The sequence below is a fragment of the Phoxinus phoxinus genome (genome assembly GCF_949152265.1).
Source record: "Phoxinus phoxinus genome assembly, chromosome: 1".
Classification (NCBI taxonomy): Eukaryota; Metazoa; Chordata; class Actinopteri; order Cypriniformes; family Leuciscidae; genus Phoxinus; species Phoxinus phoxinus.
In genome coordinates this window covers 20429566-20450895 of record NC_136876.1, presented here as the reverse complement: position 1 = coordinate 20450895, position 21330 = coordinate 20429566, and the positions used below count along the sequence as shown (strand labels likewise).

Below are 21330 nucleotides of genomic sequence, written 5' to 3'. Positions count from 1 at the left end.
AAAATATGTTTTTTTGTATTCTACAGAAAGGCATAGAGGTTTGGAACGACACGAGGACGAGCAAATTAGTGATAGGTTAAAACTTTCGGTGAACTTTAAATTCGAGAGGACATAACAGTGCTGAGAGTAGCTTATAAGTGACAGTATACCATAATGTATCTTAGCCGGTTGACTCACGAAGTATAGAAAGGCAAATTGCACATTGCGCACTAAACTTTTCATGTATATAGATCATGTTGTTGATCACGCTTTATTGAAACATAATTGCTTAGTGTACAAATAAAAAGTATGCAGAAAAACGTTAAAAAGTTTTGTAATAGGATTTCTTAAAAGTTTTTATTGTTTACCATTTCACTGAACGGACGTCAACCATAGGCTACTCTCGTGCATAAACAATTATATTTAATGATATTTCAATAATAATTAAACCATTTATTGTAGGATATGTATCAAAAAGGTAATTAAGAGAAATTAACTTGCACTTTTCGTCGTGTCATTTCATTTGAAAATTTGCACCGAAATGTTCGTAATAACGTTGTAAGTGTGTAATTGTGCAATACTGCAGTTCCCGTCGCATGAACAACCTCTAGGAATGTAGGCGTCGTCTTCAATGTAAACGTAAAATATTTGATAAAGAAAGGCGGAACACCACATTTTGTAGGGTATAGGCTACCTTGCGTATTACGTTTAAAATAAATGTTGTTTTTGATTTGATGAACTCTTACATCGATTCACGTGAAACTTGCAACGCAAAACGTAGGCCTATATTAAATTCGCTTTCGTGTGGTAGGGGTAGGCTATCACCTCACTTTAGCTATCTATCATTTGATTTTTACTGCTTCCATTGCGTTTACAAATTGTTTAAAATATGTTATCAATAAGATTGTATTATACAACTTACCCTGTCCTTAATGAATATGTGCCAGTCTTCTGAAGATGTAAGTTAATTCGTGCTGGACAGACTGTACAGAGTTTCTTGTAAGACCTCTTGCATGTGGGCAGGGCTTTTTACAATTAAACCATTAAGGCATTTCCTGTGTACAGTAGCAGCCTTGCACAAGCACAACATGTGTTGTGAGGCTTCTTATAGCCCTGACTACACAATTATCATGCTTGAACCCAGAGTAACAGCTGTTTAGTGGTAATGGAAATGCGTTGATGATTCACAATGTTTAAACAACATGAAAAGCATACAGTGAATATCGTCTTATTTTGGATAGATCTTTTGAATTTCAAGTAACTTACATTACACTCTGAATATAATGGGTTGAGTCATGTCTTTGAAATCTGAGCAATTTTGTTTGCCTGTATGCTTTTTTATTATTCCTGCTGGATTCAGAGACCTTGAACTTGGATAGTTTGTCTAAGGAGGGACTGCTTCTATCATTGCCTCCTAAACAGGCCCTTCAGGGAGGGCTCATCCCTTTAAACTTGGCCTTGACCTTGAGGGCCTTGCCTGACCTTTATGTAAAGACAGCAGTCTGGGGATGTGTGTGTGTGGGAAGGAGGATTAAAGGGGAAGCATTGTTGTTCCCTGAATTTTCCACACACAATTACATTTGCATTACGCTTTAAGCCTCTGAAAAATATAAAAAAATATCAGCATACATAAATGCACATAATCTAAGGGTATTTCTGAGGGGGAAAGTAAAAACAAACAAACAAACAAACAACACATAACCTGGATAATTTACATATTAAAAGTACATTATATGATAATAGCAAAATATGTGTTTATTTAAAAAAAAAATCATTATATTTATTTGTCAGTCACCTTTCTTTATTTGCTTTATTTACATTTTTCTTGTTAATACTTTTACATTTTGCTTACATGCGAATCTCACTCAAGTTTGGATAAAACATTTTTTCGATTGTTTTATCTTCTTCACCGGATCTCAGTTTCCAGAGTCAAAATGCTGATAGCGAGTGTCTTGTTTGAAGAAAAAATAAAGGAAAAAAAAGGGTTCACGATTTTAGTAATTTTCTTTAGAAAAATTCTTAAGCGTAACGTACAGTCACTGATAGAATGTGAAATAAAAATAGGCGCACAACTCGTTTATCTAAAAACCTTTAAACACCTTGCAAACTGTAATAATAACTGCTATAATTTGTGATTTGTACAGCTGCAGTTCTCATTCTATATTAGCGACAGATACTTTTGAATAACAACCGAGGGAACCGTTTTGACAGTAGATATTTTGCCTCTTTATTTCAGCGGATTGTGTCAAGTATTTCATAAAATGTTTCGAGGCGTTGTTCAATCTTATGTATGAGACAAGTTATGATTTTTCATTTTTTTATGGAAATGATAAATAATTTATACATCTGGCACTGCTGATTATGGGCCTTTAAAATGTCTGTAATGATTTAAAGGCATTTCAACGTGCTTGGCCAATGTGTAATTAAATCCTAAATAAAAAAGTATGACCCATTTAAACATTGCTATTGCTTTTTGCAGTGAGATGTTGGGAGAAATCGTTATAGTATTTGATGATCAGCAAGGGAGCTGCCATGAATATTTCTGTATAAATTATATTATTTCATGTAGGAAGTAGGCTACGTAGCGCTGCGCGTATATAGGCATATTCAGTGCGTAATATGACATGAGCATGTAGGCTATAAGAAATAAAAAACAAAATCCCTTCGTCATAGCCTATATTGTGATAAAAAGCCTATATTTGTTGAACAACAAAATTTAAATCAAAATGTATATTCTTTCAATGACTTAACATTAAAATAACAGGTAGCAGCAGACGTAGGCTACGCTACATACGTTTTTTCCCCCACAAAACAAAGATGCGATGAAATGCTCAGTGAGTTAAAGAACAAAAAGTGTATTAGAGTGGATTAATGCATAAAGGCAACTTTTACGCATTTACTTCGGTCTTGACAAAAAAAAAATCTTTGACATTCTTCAGTCAAGGTTTATTTTATGCGGCACGTGGTACAGCTCTTATCCAATGAAGGCACTGCAATGCAGACTGTAGTCCATTGCGTCAATGCAGCTGTACCAATGTAACTGAGTGTCCTGCTTCGGACTTTAGTCTTTGCAACATAATTTTCCGTCCGAATGGTGAGCGTGCTATGACCACCTCCCTGGTCCTGAATCCTCGCTGGGCGGACACGGTTATGTTTGTGTATGAAAACAACTTGGATGAGCTGAAGAACATGGAGGGTCTGATTGGAAGTGGCAATTTTGCAGCCAACCAGTGCAGGAATCTGATGGCCCACTCGGCTTTGAGTGGCCACCCGTCTAGCCTCGTCCACGGCTCCAGCTATTCCACTGTGGACGTATCGACTTCAAGTTCTGCAGAGCCGGGCAAGCAGTGCACACCATGCCCAGCGGTTCCACAGGCCTCGTCCACCGGTCCCATCCCGTACGGCTACTTTGGCAACAGCTATTATCCTTGCAGAATGGGGCGGGGTTCCCTCAAGTCCTGCACGCAGCCGAGTGCGCTCAGCTACTCTGCAGAAAAATACATGGATACCCCGGTCACATCTGAAGAATATCCTAGCAGGGCTAAAGAGTTCGCCTTTTACCACAGCTACCCCAGTCCCTACCAGTCCATGGCCAGTTATTTGGACGTGTCAGTGGTACAGACGCTTGGATCGGGAGAGCCGCGACACGATAGTCTCCTGCCTATGGACAGCTATCAACCTTGGGCTCTGGCTAACGGATGGGGGAGTCAGATGTATTGCTCCAAGGACCAGAGCCAGGCTGGCCACCTCTGGAAGTCTGCATTAGCGGGTACGTTTTAAACTATATTTCGTCTGAAATGAGGGTGCTCAAAATATTTTTTTTACGTTAAGGTATAGCCAAAGCTCTCACAAATATCCAAGATATTACTCTTCTGGTCAGACAGAAGACATTTTTTATTTTAGATACATAGGCTATTTTAAATTTCAGAAACAAGAGCACCAATGTGACTTCATTTTCTAAAGCACACAAATACAACACGCTTAGATAAAGAACGATATAAATTGCTAATCAAATAACGTCTGCATATGTTTACATTGTTAAATTGATTAACTCCGAAAATCTACAAATGCTACATTTTTTGAAACGTAGTTTAGGTAGACAATGAATGAGCCCATTATTTAATAAACCTTTTTGTTATTCGTTCCAGATGTTGTGGCCCACCAACATGACGGGGGCTCATTCCGTCGAGGTAGAAAGAAGCGGATACCGTACACAAAAGTACAACTCAAGGAACTGGAGAAAGAATATGCAGCCAACAAATTCATCACAAAGGACAAGAGGAGAAAGATTTCAGCGGCAACCAACTTATCCGAGCGTCAAATCACGATTTGGTTTCAAAACAGGAGGGTTAAGGAAAAGAAATTCATTGCCAAAGTTAAGAACAGTGCGCCATAGAGCAAAGCCGCATTTTTGTTTTTCTCGGTGACTTCAAATTAAGAAAAGCAACCAAAAAAAAGTCGTCGCGAGGACGTATTTTTGGACTGGGGGCTGAATCTTTTCTTTTCCCAGCGCATTTACACCAAAAGAAGAAGAAGAAAAAAGATTGGGACTCAAAAATAAATAATCTTAATAAATGGAAAACATGAAAGGACAATATAGCTTGTATATAACGCACGTGCCTGCCTATATGTAACTGTTCGTTTGAAGTATTTTAGTCTTCTTTTAGCTTGCATTTAAATGTTCGGTAGGCTATGCCAATTGTTGTTGTCGTTGTTGTTGTAGTCCTATACCTTATTACTCAATACCTGTCAGTACCTATATACTGTTTATATTGCTTGTAAAACATAATAACATATCTATCACAAACCTTAATAAATATGTTAATTCCATTCAGTGTTTTCATAGCAAAGTAGTGTATTTATATTATTCTCATTGAGCGTCTTCCAATGACTCTTTTCAGTTCTCTGTTGTCAAATTACTGATGTCATTGCTGACATTGTGAATGAAACTGACAAACAATTTCTGCCATTTTTCTGAAATTGGTTCAAGACTATTTGCAGCACTTAATAGCATTTTGTTATCGTTATTCGTTATTTCTAGGCAGATGTGTGTAGACAACTTTTGTTTTATTTGAATTTAAATTTAGCATTAATCTCTTGACATTATACATCAAATGTGTTCGTATGATTCAGCAGAAATATGACTTGTTATTGGAGCCTTTGGGAATGTAAGACCTTTATTGTTTTACAATGTGAATGCAACACGTAGGCTAACTCAGAGCGCCGTAGAATTTTCTTTAAGATTAAAAAACAAAATGTTATAAAATTTGGAGGACTTATGTATCCTTACAATTTCATATATATTCATGAACACAGGTTTCAAAACTTATATGGTAATATATGGGATTTCCTCCTCACGGTTAGAGCTAGAGCGGGAGTGTTTTGATGTTGGCAGAGAAGGAGGGGGCGCTCGACTACAGAAGATGTAGGTATTAAATCAGCTCTTAACCCTTAACCTTGACCTTGAAAGTCACATGCTTAAAGATAAGAAATAGCTTTTGTCTTTCCTGAAACTATTAAAATTCAAGAATACCATTCAAACTGCAACATATTCCTATCACAGTTTGCCTGGGGGATCCTCACGTTTAAACGCAACTGTCTGTCAATTCCCTCAAGCCAAATTAAACGCTAGTGATTTTATTCTGGTGCTGCATGCAGTAATGAACATATCATACTTAAGGTGCCTTGTTATAGGCTAAATCTTTATATTAAGTAGTAGGCTACATTATCTCTTGCGCTCAGAAATGTAAAGTTGCCTCTGTCCTCACCATTCGCAGATTTATACACGATTATCTAGTTTATAGTCTCCAGCCAGCCTAATTTACGTTTCTGCTCAAGTCCGAACAGTTTAATTGTCAGACAGTGAACAGATCCGCAGCCTATTGCCTTTGCAACCTGCACTTAATGTCGGTCTAGATTAGTAAGGGTGTAAAAGGTCTGTCGTTACTCAGCGGCTTCACGTTGTCACCTTCGGCAAGCTTTAATCCACTTTCAAGTTGTGCTTTTCCTTCTTTATTTGCTCAGTGTACATCCGCTGCTGTTAAAGCTCGGCATATAAAGATCTTATATACTACGTGCATCAATTTAAGCAAAAAGTATCTGATGCTGATACTGGTTTAATTTTAATTCTGGAATGAATGTAGCCTATGGCAAAGTTCTGCAGTGGTTATACGCATGGCGCAAAATTTAAATGCACAATTTATAATGTTCGGATCTCATCCAAGCATTAAATGCATAGGTATCTGCATTTAAAAAAAAATAAGTTTTGAGCATTAATATTTAACATTAACTTCCTGGTTCAATCTAAGTCTAAGCTTCTGGCAAACTAATAGACTATTATGCATAGGGGTCATGTGCGAAGGCCGTAGCTCCTGGTGTTATTTTGTGTAAATTTTGTGAGCATAACCAACACGATCTCATGAAAGCGCGTATCTATACCACGAATGTTATTTTTCGTGCCATTTATACGCCAAAAATGCTTTTTTGCGTGCTTATGCTATACGCACTGAAAACCCTTGGGTAGGATTAGGGGTGGAGAGTGCGTGCGTATTACACGCCATAAAGTGCGTATCATGCACGCGAAAACTGCGTATCATATGCAAGCAAATACTATTTTTGGCGTATTCAATGGCACGAGAAACCTAACATTCGTGGTATAGATAATCACACGAAAGTCTAACAATTATAGGATTTCTAATCGTTTATAAATATATACATATATATATAATTATTATTTTTGCCAAAGAAAGTGAAACGTCGTAGGAATTATATCATTTTCACACAAATTGATAAATGTAACTTGTACCTTGCTCAGACAGCTCAGGGGGCCATAAAATATCTAGGTCCTTCCTTCCACTTCTAGTTAACATTGAACTTGACAAAAGCATTCAAACAAACGGTGCGTCTGCTTTGGAGTTTACATTGTGATTTAATGGCGGCTCTTTTTTTCTCTTTTGAAAACTCACAAAGCCCAGACCGCGCCCAATTTCAACACAAACAATAAAACTTCAACTTTTGTTGAGAACTAAAATTCTTTGTTTAAGGTCGTCCTAAATAAGATAGGATTTATTTTCTGAGGGGTCGACGTGGATCGAGAATCCATCAATACATGAGGACAGGAATTTTCTAAATTCTGCCTATACGTTGAAAAATAGTAAAACCTGAGAAAAGTAATAAAATATAGCCTACTGTATATACTCATACTGCAACAAAACCAAATGTAGGTGAACATAAAATCTAAATGAATCTTTAAAGATTTAATTTTTGTTTCGTTTTTTTAATGTGGTAGCCTATGCGTTATAACACGTTTGACCTAGGCTTCACGTAGTCCTATATATATGTTTGTGTGTGTAAAATGTTATTATTATTTTACCAAATATTTTTCAAACAAAAAATGTGACAAGACTGCGACGAGATTTTGCAGTTGCTGCCAAGCGACCTATTTGTGTGAGGAATGTCAGACTCATCTCCCTCAAGTTCACGTCCAGCTCCCCTCCTCCACGTTATCTGTCGCCTCTCTAGCCCTAAAACAACTCTTCCCCCACGTCTGCATTTCGGACAGGCTTTTGTTAAGCGGCGGACTTCACAGTTGAACTTGAGACATCTTGTAAACAATAAGTAGTCTGGACCTTGTCTGGCCAGAGGTTGTCAATAGACATGTAGAGTAACGCGAGGCCTCCGGAAAAAGGGGAGAGGAAACAACTTCACACGAAAGGCCCCCAAAGATGGAGAAATGTTCACGGTCAAAGTTGATTGATATATTGCCAGTTTTGTCATGATATATTGATTTAATCAGCGCTCAGCCAAACGCTGGTTAGAATATTTGCATTAGCGGTCAATCTCAATGCCTCTCTCAATGACTTAATTACTTTTCAATTATTTGTTAACTTGACAGGTTTTCCTAACAAATGGGTGTTCCGAGTGGTCTCTGTAAGGAACTGTTCTCTACACTGCAGTTTTTCTCTTATGTCCTAAGATTTTATGAAATTTATATTTTCAGGATGACTGAACATAACACATTTTAATAGGTTGTTTCAATACTTTCGTTGTAGGAATAGCAACCCAATCTGTATGGATGGTTAAGATGAAATCTTTATTGTTTCATTTCAGAATAGATGCTCTCTTTTAACCTGTACACTCTTAGAAGAAAGGGTTCTATATAGAACCTTAAAAGGTTCTATACGTATTTGGAACCCAAGGTTCTACACTCTTAGAAAAAAAAGGGTTCATTGGGGTTCTATATAGAACCATAGGGTTCTTTACTCAACTCCAAAGAACCTTTTATGCTAAAAAGGTTCTATAATGACAAGAAATAACCCTTTTGGTTCTTAAAAACCCTTAAAAAGGGTTCTGTATATAGAACATTTTAGGGGTTCCAAATACGAAGCGCCTATAGAACCTTTTCTTCTAATGGTGCGTTCACACCGGACGCGAATAGCGCGTCAGGCGCGAGTCATTTCAATGTTAAGTCAATGCAAAGACGCGTTACGCGCGTAAAACGTGTGTAACGCGTCTTTGCATTGACTTAACATTGAAATGACTCGCGCCTGACGCGCTATTCGCGTCCGGTGTGAACGCACCATAAGAGTGTATGGGCCTACATGTAGGCTATTTAATTATGCAAACACACCCTTAGGCAAAAACATAAACACATGTCTACATTCGTGTTAATTAATGCGAGACTACAGGGTCTATAAAGGGTTGACCATTTTTATCATGTTTTTATCCGAGAGAGTAAAAATAGACAGAAAAGGGTGAAAAGAAGATAGTGGGCATTTAATATCAAGCAAAATGTATTTTATCGGATGAAAATTTTACTGAAATGGGGTACAGTTTTTTTTTACAATATACACTCAAAGACACTTTCGTATTCAGAATTCTTCAGATTCTTGCAGAGAATCTATCTATTGCTTGTATATATATTTTTTATACCGAAAACATTTTTAAATGACAGACTACCACTTTTAACCAACTATTTTAGAGTTACTTATTATTTAATTTGTAATTCAGTAGCCTAGAATCCGGTCGTTATTTGCCCGGGTTATTTTGATGATTCTGACGCCAACAGTGAGGCGAGGATTTTCAAATGCAGGGTTACGTTGACGAAATCAGTTTAACAGACGTAGGCCACTTGGGTAAATGTCAAGTTGTAACTACTGCCTGAGCCAAATGCTGAACCATTAGCAAACTATATGATTTTTCTCTCTCCAGTTTTCATCATGCCTGGGAAAGCAGTTAAAATTGCAAATCAAAGTCCCAGAGATTTTCTTTCAATTTGATAAATTGATCCATCTGGTAAAACTAAAAGAAATCTGTTGCATTTGTATATGTCTTTATATTGAGCACTCTTCCGTGTTGCCAACATTTCCATTTAATATAGCCTACATTAGCCTACTTAATTTCCTCTGTCTTGAAGTCAACAGAACCATTTACGAGCCTCCTTTTCCATTCATTCATTATCAATGCAGCTGGATAGCCACGACTTAGACCAATTGGTTAAAGGGTTCAAATTCCGAGAAATTCTATCACGCCAAATAAAACCCCAATACCCCTTATATATTAAATTAAATTTACAAACAAAAATAAATCAATTTACATTTTAGTTTTTGGTTATCTTAGAAAGTTCTGTGAACGGGGTTGTAGTGAGAAAGGACGGACAGGTTATGTATTTGATCAAGAATGGGATGTTTGCGTGAAAAGGTGGGTCCATGGCAATGCCCTTATTATGCCCATATGACTCATTTTATTTATTCATCTCCAAATCAAATGGTTTCTTTTCTTTTCTTTTTTTCTTTTCCTTTCTTCGTTCATTAGAAGTTTATAGTCACAAAATAGCGGTGTCTTTAGTGAACGAAATGACTGCCTAAACAATTGTTTAGGAGTCCATTCTTCATTTTAGGGCTATGAAAAGTTATTTAGATTAGTGATGATAATCTTACTGAACATATGATGCTTGGTCATAGCTCTTTTCTTAGTGGAGAGAAAAACCAACACGTCTAAACAGTCTTTAACATATCTGAATGGCAGTAAAATAACCAAATGTATTGGCATGCAACATGCAACTCATGTGTGAAATTTTACAGGCCACTACAATTATGCTGACCTTATAAATCGGAGTTTTGGAAGAAACAGAGTTCTCTGATATACGGTGAGCTCTAATTTATTCCATTACTTTCTGTGTCTCTGAAATCATTATGGCGAGCACAATTGGTTTAGGGGCATTGCTACACACGAAGTTTCTTTTCTTAGACATGTTGGTTGATTTGTGTGGTTTAAAACACTCCCTCAGTTGTTGTTGTATTATAACCGTATGAATTTGTGTAGGCCCAATTGGATTTCTGCTATGGTTTCGCGAGGCTTGCTGACCTGAGGTCCAGTAAATTCATCACGCTAATTCTACACATATATCCACATATTTTTATATAACTGCTCCCGGCTCGAAGTTCAGACGTTAGAACACCCGAATGGTTTGTGCAGGGATCTGTAATGGGCAACTGCATAAGCCCGTTGGCATTCCAAGGATGCGATCCAGATGTGACCATCCGCGCGCTTACCATCTCTAGTTATGTGTCGATCTAAAAAGCCATGGCTAATTGACCTCGTCTCGATCGCATTTTTTTTAATCACGTATTTCAGATTTCAGTATAGGCTACAATTTTTCAAAAAGCGTCACCAGGAATAAGGATCACCCCTAACCTCGCCCCTGAACCTCAATATAGGGTCTAGAGTAGACAAAATACGAAAACATACGAATTAAAATACGAACTGCTGTGAGATTGCGTTGGATGAACATGTATCTTGGGCAGCTTTTATAAGTTGTAATGAAATTAACAGCAATATTTATGAAGGGTATCTCCATCTGTGCTATTCACCCATCATTTCCCTCCGATTTTAGGGATACGTCATGGGTTAGGTTTATAGGGATTAAATTCAGATGAATGTATTTCCAGGGTCAACAAAATATGTTGATCTAGGAACCATGGCAAAATCACGGTGACCTTCAGGGTTCTCCTGGTGTGAATCACATTATAAGCACTCATATTATAGGACTAAGAATATAGCCTAATGTTCTTTATTTTGTGTTCAGCAGAAGACACACAATGCATAGCCATAACCTACAAGTTTGGAATTAAATGATGTTGAGTTAATGACGACATAATTTAAATGTCAAGTTCTACTTTTGTAACACGTGATCTATAGGCTACGTGTTCGGAGGAAAGTCGTATAAACGTAAGATGACATTAAACTGTGTGCCTTCCTCTTTAATTTAAGAGCAAAGTTGAGGAATGTGCAATGTTGATGAATTTGCGTGAACATTGCTGACATCTGCTGGTAATAGATTGTTACTGCTGAGGTTGTCTCATTCAGATTTAATGAACACAGCTTTGCTTTGTGTTGTGGAATGCAATGTCAGTTCATTTTAATTTTGAAAGTGACTAACGTAGATTTGCCATCTACTATAGCCTAATATAGCTACATCGAGAGAGGGCACGGGATATATTTTCTAGGCTACTAAAGTAGTCAAGAGATGAATTCTTGGAGGTTCGCCCTTCACAGTCCAGCAAGGTCACACCAGATTTCATTGTGGAGCCTCTGATTTGAACACGACTTGGAATTTTACGATTCTGAAAAAGGCGCTCAGTCTCTCGGTGACGACACCCACTGCGGGGTTTACGGGAAGCCTCTTTATTGAATTGTTCTCGCTCTGATAGTCATCCAGGACATTGGGCGTGTGTTCTTTGACTTAATTGTCTATTGGCGGCTGTAAAGCGTCACTGAAATACACAATAATAAAAACTTCACCCATGTCCATTGATAGAGATTGTCTGTTCGCATATAAATTAAATATTAAATCCAAAGCTTTATTAGAAATGCATTTTTTAAAACTCATGTTTACAATTATTAATTTAGGCTATGATCAGATCAGCCGAAGAGCTAATTTTTCACAACTCCGATTTTTAAGACTTTTGTTTTATATTTTATTTTTCCATCATTGATAGTACTTGTATTCATTTGATAACTATTTAAAAACACAAAAAGGAGATTCAGATCATCATAACATCGACACGTTTGTTCCACGTGTATAAAGTCAAATGATGACATTATAATACAGTTTGAGAAACATGCTGACAGGAAATATTCACTTTTTCCTTTTGTCTTCATCTTTGTAATCGTGCTTGCGTAACGTAAAGAGAACTTTTAACTGAAATTATAGTGCAATAGCTCCATCTTGTGGTCATTATACGAAATGACACTGCTATTTTCGGAATGCTGAGTAGGCTATAAGCTTTTTGGACGTGTCCACTCCAATGGCTGTTGCATCTGCCAGTGTTTTAAATATATAGGCTTGGCTACTTATTCTCATTCCATTTTAGAATAAGTTTCCATACTTATTCTGCTTCCAAAATATATATATATAGGCTATATTAGAAGCATAGAAGCACTGCACATAGTCTATCATGCCAGTAGCAATAGCGTAGTAATAATAATTCGAATTATTGCAATAGACTAAAAAGTTTAACATCTGCTTTGCATGCATTTTAACACATTTAGCCACTATGACATCGTGCAGTAGTGTCTGGTGTATGTTTGGCCATCTAGAACCAGTCCCTCTTATACGAACATGCTACTTATCAAGCACTGGTTTCTTATTAATCTTTGACAAGGATACAAAAACTTACTGACATAATAGGCAGACTAGGCCTATCTGAGTCAAATTCAACTATCAATAGCACAACAAGACAGAAAAGATCTGTGATACCTTTTAAATTTAAATCATTTAAAAAGGCCAGTTATCTGGTTTAGAGCTTGACACATGAGTGATGAGGTTAGGGAATGTCTGCATTGGTCACAGGTGGTGGTAATATAGAGCAGTGTTTAGTTTCTCTTTGGCATATGGATATGGTCCGCAGCATCCTAAATCATAAATGTTCACATCCAGCAGAGAGGGAGGCACCCAGTGCATTTTTTCCCAGTTGTGTCAATAGAGGGTCTTGACTGGCTTAATGCTCGTTTCCCACAACTCTTTTAGCACCATTCAGTAGCTTGGCAGCAACTCAGAGTGGCATGAATATGTTATTGTTTAAAAATTCTATGCAACAGTGCACTTAAAGTGGAGAAAGAAACAGAATAGGGTTTGATTACTATCTTTAGACATTCAGATGAACTGTTTATTGGAAGATTCCAGTCGTTTTAGGTCAACATTATCTTCACGTATCTGGTTTTAATTTGACTTTGTTTCACATTGCTTGGAAAGCATAATGCGCCACGCAACATAAGCACCATCTTGACGATTATTTGTGATGACGCTGCCTCCTACTGGCGAAAGAAAGTCAAAACCCAACAAGCCTATGCTTCGGAGGTGTATACAATCGTAGGATGAAAAAATGAAATACACGATGTCATAAACCAATAGTGTAAGGTAACTGTTTTCCTGATTCCAAAGGTCAGAAAGATTAGCATTTAAAAGGGAATGATTTATGAGAAGCACATTTAGAGAACAACATTCTGCAGTGCGAGAATTAAACATTTGATTTTCACAAATATCGCTTGAGTAACATTACAATTGTATTACACTATTCACTATTTTATTGTATTATAAATGTATACATTACTATTACCTGTTTAATTGTAGGCTAAGACATTATGGGGAAACCTAATATGTGCTTATATGCTTATATTTGTTTAATTAATTTATTCTTTTAAAAAATTATAATAATTAATAAAAATAACAACAACATACGTTCCATTTTTTGCAATAATTGCCACAATATTCGCCCTAATGATTTTGTTGAACGTCTCTGTACTAATTCAAAAGCGTTTAAAAACGAGATATAGCCTATATATAGCCTATAGCCTACACACAATTGACCCAATATTACAAGCAAACCTCGCATGAAGCTTATACAAAGCTATTTTTTCCCCTCTAATTTTGCAAAAATACGTTTTAGCCTTCTTAGGTGAAAACATGCTGCTCTGATCAGATGTAGCTTAATGCATTTGAACTTGTAATTGTTTGCAGAACTGGCATGGATACTCGCACAGTTTTGTCTCACCGTTAAGATATTCGCTACGCATCTTGAAAAGCATTAAACGGTCAACGTTTTGTCTCCAGCCTCTGCACAGATGTTTGGGAAATTATCTTTTCTGAAATTATTATTATTTTCTGATTCACATAAACAAATCCTTCCTCGCAGCCAATTACTCTGTGGCGCAGTTTTTAAGTTAAGGCTTGAGAGGTAACAGCTTTGTGTGTGTGTGTGTGTGTGTGTGTGTGTGTGTGTGTGTGTGTGTGTGCCTGTGCGTGGGTATCAGTCTTGCATTAAGGTGCAGGTTATTTATAAAATTACACTATAATGCCACGAAAACATGATTCGTGGATTCGAAGTTCAACACAGTCATGTCGCTAGGCTAGTCCATTTATTAAAAATTAGTTTGTATCGTCCAGTCGATATTTCGCATTCTTCCTGCACCTTAAACAATATGCTGATCCGACCAAAGAGACTGTTAATTATTCAACCACAATCTTGAACTTTAAGAGGAAAAAACTGAATTAGCTCACTCCCCTCTCCCCTACACCAGACACATGCTATTTAGAGACGGCTTGGCAGTAAAACTTTACAGCAAATGGAGTGGCTTGGTTGTCATGGCTACAGTTATACGAGTTTGACCGAAGATCCTCTCACCATTTGGAAGGGGCCAGCGATTCTGGTTGTGATTATAAAACTGGAATGTGTAGAATATAGGAAAATTCGACAAGGTTCCCTTTTTTTCTTTTTCTTGCTATTTGTTAGTGGAAAGGAGTCGATGAAGAAAGGCACACGGTCTCTGGGATGTTCTTAAAAAGCGTAAGGCATGCCAGTCAGAAATTTTTTAATATTTTAGTGCAGCACGCCAGACAAAAAGTAAACAATTGCTCAAGACAGGTGATGTCAACGTCAAACCTGCTAGCAATCATTAGAGGGACATGGAAAGCCAAAGGCCTTCTCGCGCCGAAGAAACGATTTGGATTTATGCAAACCTATTCCTGTTTTCCATTATTTTTGTCCAGTTGTGAAAGATGGTCGTCTTAAGAACAATGTAAGTGTAGGCTACATTTTTACATGCACTGTTTTGTAAATTGTTTATTGTATAGTACAATATTTTACAATATATTACAATTGTTGCCATGTCCAGATTATAAATGTGGGCCTGCTCTTCTGTAAATGACACATCCAGCTATTTACCTTTTTAACATGCATTTGCTAAGAAAGATTATGAGGATATGTCGGTTTTAAACATTTGAGATAAATTTGTGTGTGTGTGTATCATTTGCGTCGTCAAATTAAACCTTTTTTGTTTAAAACGTTTTTTTAAATAAAATATTTTCTTGAATTATCTTTTTGCACAGAAATAATTACGCAATAGGCTACATTATTGGTTTACACATATTATTAGGCAATACTGACTGCTGGATATTTGGCATGTAGGCTAAAAAAACATAAATGACACCCAGTAGGTTTGCTTTAGATAATATTAAGTAAATTATTTGTATTTTATTTTTTAAACAAATTGACGTTACGCACGAACCTCAGTTATCCAGAAACGGGTTTCGTTCAACCAGAAACTATAATGAAATGTCTAATATCTAGTGGTTTGTGTCATAAGCAAATAATTTGGTCACAAAATCAAATCCTGAAGTTGAGGAAGCACGTGCTTTGGCCTTGAGGTTCACGTGCTTTTAGTGCGCAAGGAGAGAGTCCAGGCCGGAATAGCATATTATTCTTAAAATAATGCTAATAATAATATTATTTGTAATATTATATGCTGCAATAAGATGTAGTTATTTTTATTTATTTTTACCAATTGTAACATTTATGGTTTTGTGGCTTGATGTTATTTTTATTCACGACGCATTTAAATAGCCTAATGGTTAGTTGTCTATCAACATTCTTTTTTTATCGACTTCACATCTCGTATTATCTATAAAAAATGAATTTAACATTGTTTATCAGAATCTAGATATTAGATTGTTAGAACAAACTCGTTCTTAATATTTTAAAGCTCTAACTTTACAGAGCGTTTGTTCTAATATTTTGTTCAGTCAGAGTATCTTGTTTTTCTGAAACAAAACTTAGATTCAACTAAACCATTTTACTGGAAAAAAAAGACCAAAAATAAACGCTACCAAGGAAGGTTATTTTACCTGTAGAAACCGTTTTGTTCGTTTTACAGAAAATATTAATTAATTTGTCAAATAAATATAGTAACATAGATGTAATAAGCATAAAGCTATAAGAAACCAAATTAATTGATTATTGACAGCATTTATTTATTATTATTATAGTAACATACATTTATTGTTATCATTATTATCATCATCATTGTTATTATGCTGTTATTATATTATTAAATATCGGCAGCTAATAATATATATTTTTACTGTAAATAATAAAAATAACATTGTGTCTACTTTTGTTGCTAATTTATACAGTCTATAGACTGTCTAAAAAATATAGGCTTGGCTAGGCCAATAATTTTACTTTTGATATCAGCAAATTATATGAATATATTTGGTTAAATATTTATGAACAATATCTAATATCTCCCGCAAACCCCAGTGCTCAACCCAGAATTTTTTTTAAAACATATAGGGCTAGGTTAACCTAGAATTTGCAAAGACAGTACTAAAATTGACTATTTCGCTCGCTTTGACTAATGTTTATCTTCAATACGACTGTCTTCACGGACTCTTGTACCCAAAATTTCCCCATGGTGTAGTAGGCTATTGTTTTGTTTTTATAAAAAAAAAAAAAGGTGAAATCGCAATGATTTGGGATGGAAGCTTGATGAAGCACTTGAATTAAGCAGTTCTGCAAGGGGAGGAGCTTGCCCGTGAACCCCAGTCAGTCTCCATTGAGCTCGCAGCAGAAGGAAACGTACAGCGCCATGGTTGAAAAGCCAATTGTAGGGGACACTGTTGCCTTGGCCCAAAATATGCTCCAGCAATGTCATGCTCCAAGAGATTCTCTGCGGTGATTGTCACTCTGTCTGAAGGGAAATCTTTCGATAGCCCAGGTATAAAGGATCCTTTGCGTGGGGCGGACGGAGGCTCACGTCCCTAGCTGGACTGCCAAGTCCAAAATAGCGGGACCACCCCAGTGTGTTCGATCGCCTCCTCCAGACAGTAAAGCAGATTCAGAGTCAGACATCCCCGGTTCTGTAAGCCATGGCTCTGCCGCGTCACCAGTTTCTTCATGGAGCTGTGAACTGGGATGGAGAGCACTTGAGTCCCGTCCAGGTTCCTCATGTCAGCGCGTGCCCCTTCACCGCTTCAGGTCGAAAAGAGGACCCTTTCTATTTTACTCTGGACCCGACAGGGCATGCCAGGCAGCCTCTCGACATCTCCTCCTTCAGCAGATTCGTGACAGATATGGGCTCTCTGAATGGTACGGACAACCATCGCCCAGAACCGTCTTTTTACTCCGGACACAAACTCTTATCACTTAATACCGACATGGATCCAGAGAGCCCGACGCAGTCTTCCCACTCAGACTCTCAACAGTTGCCCAGTCAGTCTTTCTCCGCGCCATCCTGGTCAGAAACTGACAATAAGCCTGATACTGCGCATTATTTAGCGATGGAAAGCACTAAATACCCAAGTCAGTGGACTGAAAGCAGAACCAGCAGGAGCATCATCACCACACTACGCATCAGTCAGAGAAGTAGAGACGACATAGAGCCGAATAATCTCCAGACAGACTTTACCGAGCGCGATAAAACTAACAAAGAGAAGACTCAAGGTGGGTAAACAAGGTTAAAAGAGACAGCGGTGGAAAAAGCAAGCCCGTCAAAGACCAAAACAAGGTTTTATTTTTTCCTTTCCGAAAGCAATTGAAGGGTGTAGCCATTGAGACACAAAGAGAACCAGGGCTCGAAAATGAATTTATTGCACCGAATTACCCTAGACAGACTAAATTGCACGTCGTTTCTCAGAACATCAAAACAGCGGAAGGATCCATTGTCAACTAGAAACTGTAGTGTGGGCCAGGTGTGGTATTGCTTTAAGACATGTTTTATTATTGAAGTGAAAAGAAGAAATAAGGCACTTCTGGCTTCAGAACTGGCTGTTTAGTAGCCTATATAATTAGGTATAGCAATATTAATCTAAAGATAAACTAACGTAGACTGAGAACAGACATTTAAATAATATTTTATATTTTTTAGACCAATACAGCCATCACTGCGTTTTAGGGACTAAAAAACGTGGCACAGGCCTAAATGTCTAATGTAGCCTATGTGTGTGTGTCCTGGCAAACCCTACACATGGGGGCAAAAATTATTTTGTTTGTGGTCCCTATAGAGGAAAACAGCTTATTAATCATTCTAAGTGATGTTTTTTGTTTATGTAAAAATGCTGAAAGTGTTCTGTGATGTGTAGTTTTAGGGGTAGGGTTAGTGTAGGGTACAGTATACAAATTATTATGTCTATGGAAAGTCCCCATAAAACATTAAAAATCACAACGTGTGTGTGGTTGGTTTAGGTTTGACAGTTCTTTCCCCCATATATATCTTGAATATGTTGTTATGCATTCAGTTTATTTGTTTTGCCCAAAATGTGCAGTATTTTTTTTAAATTATTACTTTTTTTATGATGAAAAAAATGGGGTTATTAAAACAGTTGAAGAAACAACTAGGCTATTGAAAGTTACATTATAAATATGAAAGTTTTAAAGGTGAAAGGTAGTTGCTTTTAAAGCTTGTGGAACGTGAATAGCCTACTTTTAATTAATTAAAACATTTTTTTTTACTTTTTTTCTTAGGATTCATCCTTTTTTTCTCTCTCTTTTTTTGCAAAATATAAACGATTTAAATCACTTTAGCTGAGATATGCTACATAACTTGTATACAAAATGTTTAGGCTAATCGTTAACGCATCTATTCGCATCTTTCTCTCTCTTTCTCCTCATGTGTTACTTTCCCCTTTCTCCCCCTCTCACTAAGCAACACAGACACAGTGCGAAGTCTGTGCTGACATTATTTCCTGTCATAAAATGTCGGACACAGCCAGGTAATGGCCGCGAGCGTCAAGCTCAGTGGCTATTTGCTCAGTGTGAAGGGCGACCGAATAGCTAATAGCCTTGTCTCTCTTTCTCTTTTTATCTGAAGACGTGACTTTAGAAAACGCTGCAAGTGGCTGGCTGTCGGCGAAAGCAGGGAGGAAGAAGCGATGTCCTTACAGCAAATACCAACTCTTAGAGCTGGAAAAAGAATTCCTCTTCAACATGTACCTGACTCGCGAGCGCCGTCTGGAGATTAGCCGGAGCATAAACCTCACCGACCGCCAGGTTAAGATCTGGTTTCAGAATCGCAGGATGAAAATGAAAAGAATGACTCGAGAACACCGGACAAGGGACCCTGGCACAAGTTTCACTGTCTAATATGTTATGTAAGACGGTTAAAAAGAGCGCACAAATCATTGCAGCTATCATTCGTTGCAAGTGGAATGATGCAACTGCTACTTCTGATGGATTAACGAGAGGAAGTGATCAGTCACAACTTACTACGGTGTTTCACAACAATGCGTGTTCTATAAGGCAAATGTAAGGGAAATCAATTTAATACCTCGCATGAAGAACAAAAAAGTGTAAATAAATAAGGATAACGTCTTTGGCCATTCTGTGTAAGCTTGTCACATTCACACAGGCCTGGACACAGTTAATTGGTGTCGTTTAAGTTCTGGCCTACTTTTTAACGACCTTATATTTTGTAATTTTCGATAGGCTATCTTTTATTTTTATTTTATTACAGGTTATGAGTGTTACACCGGTTGTTTTCTTCTTTAGACAGAAGCCTATAGGTAGGCTAAGAATAGTTGCGGACACACACGAGTAAACAAAACTTCTAAAAGGGATTCCGTTGTCAGAGGAGCTGTTACATCAAGCACAGGTAGCAACTGTTGTTTTGTTTTTAATGTTGTTTGTTGTCTAGTCGTTAGATTGGCTCGAGTGAAAAGGCACAAATGCTCTTCGCATGGTTGAATGTACCTAAACTGTGATACTTTAAATTGCTGTATTTTGAAAAGCTGTGCATTTTAAATAAAATATTGCCCTACGTGACAACGTTTATTCGGTATAAGACCGTGGCCAGTTTGAAAATTATCCAATTACTAATTATGTAGGCTATTGCATCGGCAGTGTTTTAATTTAGTTAGGCTATGTGATGTGGATGTGACAGGAAGTTGTGAAAAAAGTAGACATAAACTGATCAAATTCAAAGGTTTTCAAATAGAATACAAGCTTTGAATATTAAATTAGGCCTACTTATTTTTTCAATATTGTTTTATACAATTCAAGAAATTATTCATGACAACCTTGAAGAGACGAACAACATTTCATTACGTTATCTTTAGCCTTACAATTAAATACGAAGGCATTTGGCAATTGTATAAAAAGAACAATTCCATAACTGTAATTACGATTTTGAGCTGATTGTTATTATTATATCAAGATATGTATAAAACGATTTTGACTAGGCCTAATTGATCTAGGATAAATAGATTATAACAGACAAGAAGACATTTGAGTTTTATTAGGACAAAATGTTTTGAAATTTAATTTGATAGATAGTTGTTGTCCTAACACTGGCTCCAAAAGTATATAGTTTTTAATATATATTTTCATTTTATTAAGCTAGCGTACATCATTTTTAACTAGGCTAGATAATATATAACGTAAGTGAATCACAGATGCAAATGATGTTGTCTCTGCATGGGATCAATTTCAAATGGCATTTGAACTTTAAAAATTAAGCTAAAGTTATATTTACGCACATGGATTCATTTTACGTTCTGCTTTCATCTGCACTGATTCAAAAATTTCAGGTTTCCATTTGATGGCCGAAAAATAATAAGATTTAACCGGACATAATGGAAAAGCATGTCAGCGATAGGCATGGATGCTGGAAACGTTTGGGATGTTAATGTGCACTGTGAATTATATTTATTATTAAATGTGTATTGTATTATGAGATGTGCTATATTTTTGTAGGTCTCCATTAATTGAAGATGTAATGTTTTTTTCTTCTTCTTCTTTTGTTCCATGCTGTCCGAGAGTTTAAAATGCGTAAGAAATGGAACCCGATCACACTAAATGCGTCTCAATAGCACGCAGTGTGTTTATCGTGCAATTTATACGCACAAATGAGTTTTTACGTGCATACTACGCATGGGTTGGTTAGGGTAGGTTTAGTAGTGGTGTGGGGTAGTGGTGTGGGGTGCGTGTGTATTACACGCAATGAAGTGCGTATCAAATGCACGCGAAAACTGCGTATCATATGCACGTAAAAACTCATTTTCGAGTATAAATTGCACGA

At 36.9% G+C, this 21330-nt stretch overlaps 2 protein-coding genes across 3 annotated transcripts in view; both read left to right on the top strand.

The window, feature by feature from the left end:
* hoxb13a (homeobox B13a) overlaps positions 1-4808 on the top strand; it is a gene marked incomplete at its 5' end in the record, with an annotated part of 44243 nt that extends 39435 nt beyond the window's left edge. The window contains 2 exons of one of the 2 annotated variants that reach the window (XM_079628787.1): positions 3203-3748; positions 4128-4808. In XM_079628787.1, the coding sequence (XP_079484913.1) occupies positions 3223-3748; positions 4128-4375 (774 nt within the window). In that variant the 3' untranslated portion in view covers positions 4376-4808. Of the gene's footprint in view, positions 1-3084; positions 3749-4127 lie in introns of those variants that run through there. The other variant, XM_079628786.1, reaches the window with a different exon arrangement.
* Positions 4809-16864: 12056 nt separating this feature from the next.
* hoxb10a (homeobox B10a) lies at positions 16865-20993 on the top strand. Its single transcript, XM_079628804.1, has 2 exons — positions 16865-17759; positions 19126-20993. Exons 1-2 carry the CDS (start codon positions 17186-17188, stop codon positions 19395-19397), a joined length of 846 nt encoding a protein of 281 aa, XP_079484930.1. The 5' UTR covers positions 16865-17185; the 3' UTR covers positions 19398-20993.
* The last annotated feature ends 337 nt before the right edge of the window (positions 20994-21330 follow it).

Coding starts and splice junctions, on each gene's coding strand:
- hoxb10a (XM_079628804.1), top strand. CDS start 17,186: ATGGCTCTGCCGCGTCACCAGTTTCTTCATGGAGCTGTGAACTGGGAT. Junction 17,760..19,125: donor TAACAAAGAGAAGACTCAAG/GTGGGTAAACAA, acceptor TTTTATCTGAAG/ACGTGACTTTAGAAAACGCT.